The following is a 3,123-nucleotide window of genomic DNA, read 5'->3' on the forward strand; positions in this document are numbered from 1 at the left end:
CCTCTCCAGACCAGTCTGCCGATGTCACTGCCCACTGCCCGGGCCGTCCCTCCCTTTCTTCCTCCACCAACCTCAAGAGAGTGCTCCCTGCTGACACGTGGCCGGTCACCTCTGCCCTGCGCACCACCCCCTTCATGGCCCGGCGGCTTCCTTGGCTGACCCGTGCGTGTGGCTGTTGGGGGGGACATATGAGCAGCCAGCGCTGTCCACAAGCTGGCCGCCCGCGGGCCCCTGCGTGCCTATGTGTTAACCCTGGAACAACTCGGCCTGGGGCGGAATGCGCTTCCTCGGGCTCAGTCGTTAAGCAGAGAGGTCACTGTCCGGCGACGAGTGTGGTGATGGGTGTGCACGGGGGCGCTCCGCACTGTCCTGCTCGTGGGCCGCGTGCCGTCTGTGCTCTGGGGGCCGCGGGCACAGGGGAGCTGGCTGCATCATCTCCTTGGCCGGCGGGCGCCCCTCGCCGGGGTGGCGGGGTCAGGGAGGGCGGGCCGTGGCCCGGCTGCTCAGCGCCCTCGTCTCTGCCGCCAGCAATCCCACGACGCGCTCCTGCTGCTCCTGCTGCTGGCGCTGCTGCTGCAGGCGAGTCTGCACACGGGCACCGTCATCCGCTGCGTGGGCTTCAAGGCGGGCGCCTCCCGGGATGCCACGCGGGCTGGCCCGCAGGAGCGCCCGGCGGGCGAGGTGAGTGGCCTCTGAGCTGAGCTGGCGACCGCCCTGTCCTGGTGGGCGGCCCCCCCAGGGCCTTGTGCAAAACGACACCTATCCTGGCTGACTTCTTTCAAGACCTGTTTTGTCACTTTGTTTTTTTAAAGATGTCCCAGAAAAATCTTGAAGAAGTAAAAGGCGTAATACTTTATAGAGCCAACTAGGCAAAAACAAACCCATTCCTGGAAAATATCAAGAACCGAATGCTCCCAGCTTAACGCTTACAGGTGTAGACGAGAACTTTGCAAGGGTTTGGGGGACCACAGGGGGTCCCTCCCCTGCCCCTCTTGGCTCCCTGCAGATAGGGTGGTCACGCCAGCCCTTCTGCCCGGCTGAAGGCTGCCTGGACCAAGAGAGGGTCTGTCTCTCTTCCCCCTGCAACTGAGAGCCTGGGGGTCAGCTTCTCCTCGTGTGAGCTGTCCACCCACTGGTGTGTTCACTGGGCAAACCTGCCCGCTGGCCGTCAGGTGCTCCATGCCCTGTGCGCGGCCCTCTAGGGCTTCCTGGGATGGAGGGGACACCTGTCCTGCCCAGCCACTGTTTGGGCCCCTCACAGTCTCATCTCCTGTGCTCCGCACATCCCCCTGCATCCCAGCCACGCCCAGCACGTGTTCCCGCCAGACCGCATCTGACCTGCCGGTGGCCGTCCTCAGCCACCTAACCTTCCCCTCCCGCCGTCCCTGCACGGTTTCTCTGTCACACGCCTTGGACCCACCATTTCCCTGTGGTTGCTCCCTGGGTGTGGTCAGCTTCTGGGGGGACAGCTGTGTCCCCAGGCCGCACGAGCAGTGGACCTGGTTCTGTGTCGGGTGAAGGAGCCCTGCCCAGATCCACACCTGCTGGTTCCGCCCATCACGGAGCAGCTGCTTCTCGTTTCGAGATGTCTCTGGTGGCTGCCACCACGAGCACCCTCCTTCCCCAGTTAGGCCCCTGCCGAGCTTCCACAGTCCTAGGCCAGATCCAGACCCCTTCTCTGTGGGGGCATCGTCCCCCGCCCCCAGGAGGAACCTAGAGGCCCCGTTGGGTCCTGCACTGTGCTGCGTGTCATCCTGGCCAGCGAGCGCTTAGCAAGCACCTGCTGTATGCAGACGCTGGCCCTGCCAGGCGCCGGCCCGCGGCCCCAGAGAACCAGCAGGCAGAGGCCTGACGAGCCGGTGCTGTGCCCCCGAGCCCCTTTCTCCCAGCCCACTGGACCAGTGTCCCCACCCCAGAGCCAGTGAGCTCGTGGGCGGCAGGGAGAGCTCACCGCCAGCCCAGGCTCTGCTCCCACAGGGGACGCAGCGTGGAGCCGAACGGCGGAGGGGGAGGTAGGGGGGCGGGGGCAGGGCCCAGGGGCTCTCCTCCGAGGGGCACAGGCTGCAGGGGGCGCTCGGCCTCCTCCGGGCGGCGGGAGGAAGAGCCCTCTGCCTGTCTTGTCGCAGGTGGCCCGCAGCCCCCTGCCGGAATTCGACAGGGAGAAAGCCTGGAGAGCCGTCGTGGTGCAGATGGCCCAGTGACCGCGGGAGGGGACTCCGGGCCGCAGGGCCCGCCCGGCCCGGACTGCAGACGTCTGGCCCTTGGACTGCTGCTTCTATCCCTCTCCAGCCCCCCACCCCCGTTAGCCAGGGCGGCCGGGCACAGGGTGGAGTGCCCGCCTCTCGTGGTGGTTCAGTTTTGAAACAGGCAGACGCTGACCGTCTTGTGCTCAGCGGCCGGGCAGGTCGGTGCTGCAGAGGTGATGCCGGTGCTGGGCTGGACGCCAGGCCCTGACGTGCGGGCGGGCGTCCTGTCCACCCTGTGACCAGCTGCCTCCCGCACCTTGCCCAGCGTCCCCGTCCCGTTTCTGTTGGGCACCTATTGTGTGTGGACAGTACGCGCACGGGCTCAGTCTGGCATGGATGTCACGTGGTTTGGGGGTTTCTCTTTGGACCCCCCGCCGAGCCTCATTTCCGTGACCGGACAGCGAGCTGAGTGCTCTATCCTGTCCCCAGACCCCCAGGGTCTACACCCACAGCGTCGCCCACGCGATGGCCTGAGCCCTAGTCCCACGCTTTTACCTGTACCCAGCCATGGCGGGGCGCCCTGCCCGCCCAGTGGCGCCGGTTCGTGCCCGGGCGGCTTGTCTGCACTTGCCGCTGGTCACTCCCAGCTCCTGCGCCCCCTGCTGACCACGTGAGGACCCGCCCCATCCACATGTGGCCCTGTTCTTTGGGGTGGGGTTGCGTCCAAGGGCTTAAAAACCTACTAGGCCAGGCCTGTGTCCCCACGGGCCTGGGGACCTGGGCGAGGCTGAGTCCCCCACCTCCTGCCACGATGCTCCCTCTGGCCAGGCCACTCCCGTCACCTCTCAGGCCGCCCGAGCCCTCCCAGGTCCTCGCTGGGCCTGTCTCCTAACAAAGCTTTCCCTGACCCTCACTCACCTGAGGCCTGGCCCGGGCC

The 3,123-nt window shown here is 66.7% G+C and overlaps 1 protein-coding gene across 1 annotated transcript in view; it reads left to right on the forward strand.

Annotated features, from left to right (window-relative positions):
* The window catches only part of MLC1 (megalencephalic leukoencephalopathy with subcortical cysts 1), a 20,461-nt gene extending 18,260 nt beyond the window's left edge, over positions 1–2,201 (forward strand). The window contains exons 14-15 of the mRNA XM_015594005.1: positions 529–681; positions 2,127–2,201. Of these exons, the coding sequence (XP_015449491.1) occupies positions 529–681; positions 2,127–2,201 (228 nt within the window). The remainder of the gene's footprint in view (positions 1–528; positions 682–2,126) is intronic.
* The last annotated feature ends 922 nt before the right edge of the window (positions 2,202–3,123 follow it).

Source organism: Pteropus alecto, unplaced genomic scaffold (assembly GCF_000325575.1).
Source record: "Pteropus alecto unplaced genomic scaffold, ASM32557v1 scaffold118, whole genome shotgun sequence".
Lineage (NCBI taxonomy): Eukaryota > Metazoa > Chordata > Mammalia > Chiroptera > Pteropodidae > Pteropus > Pteropus alecto.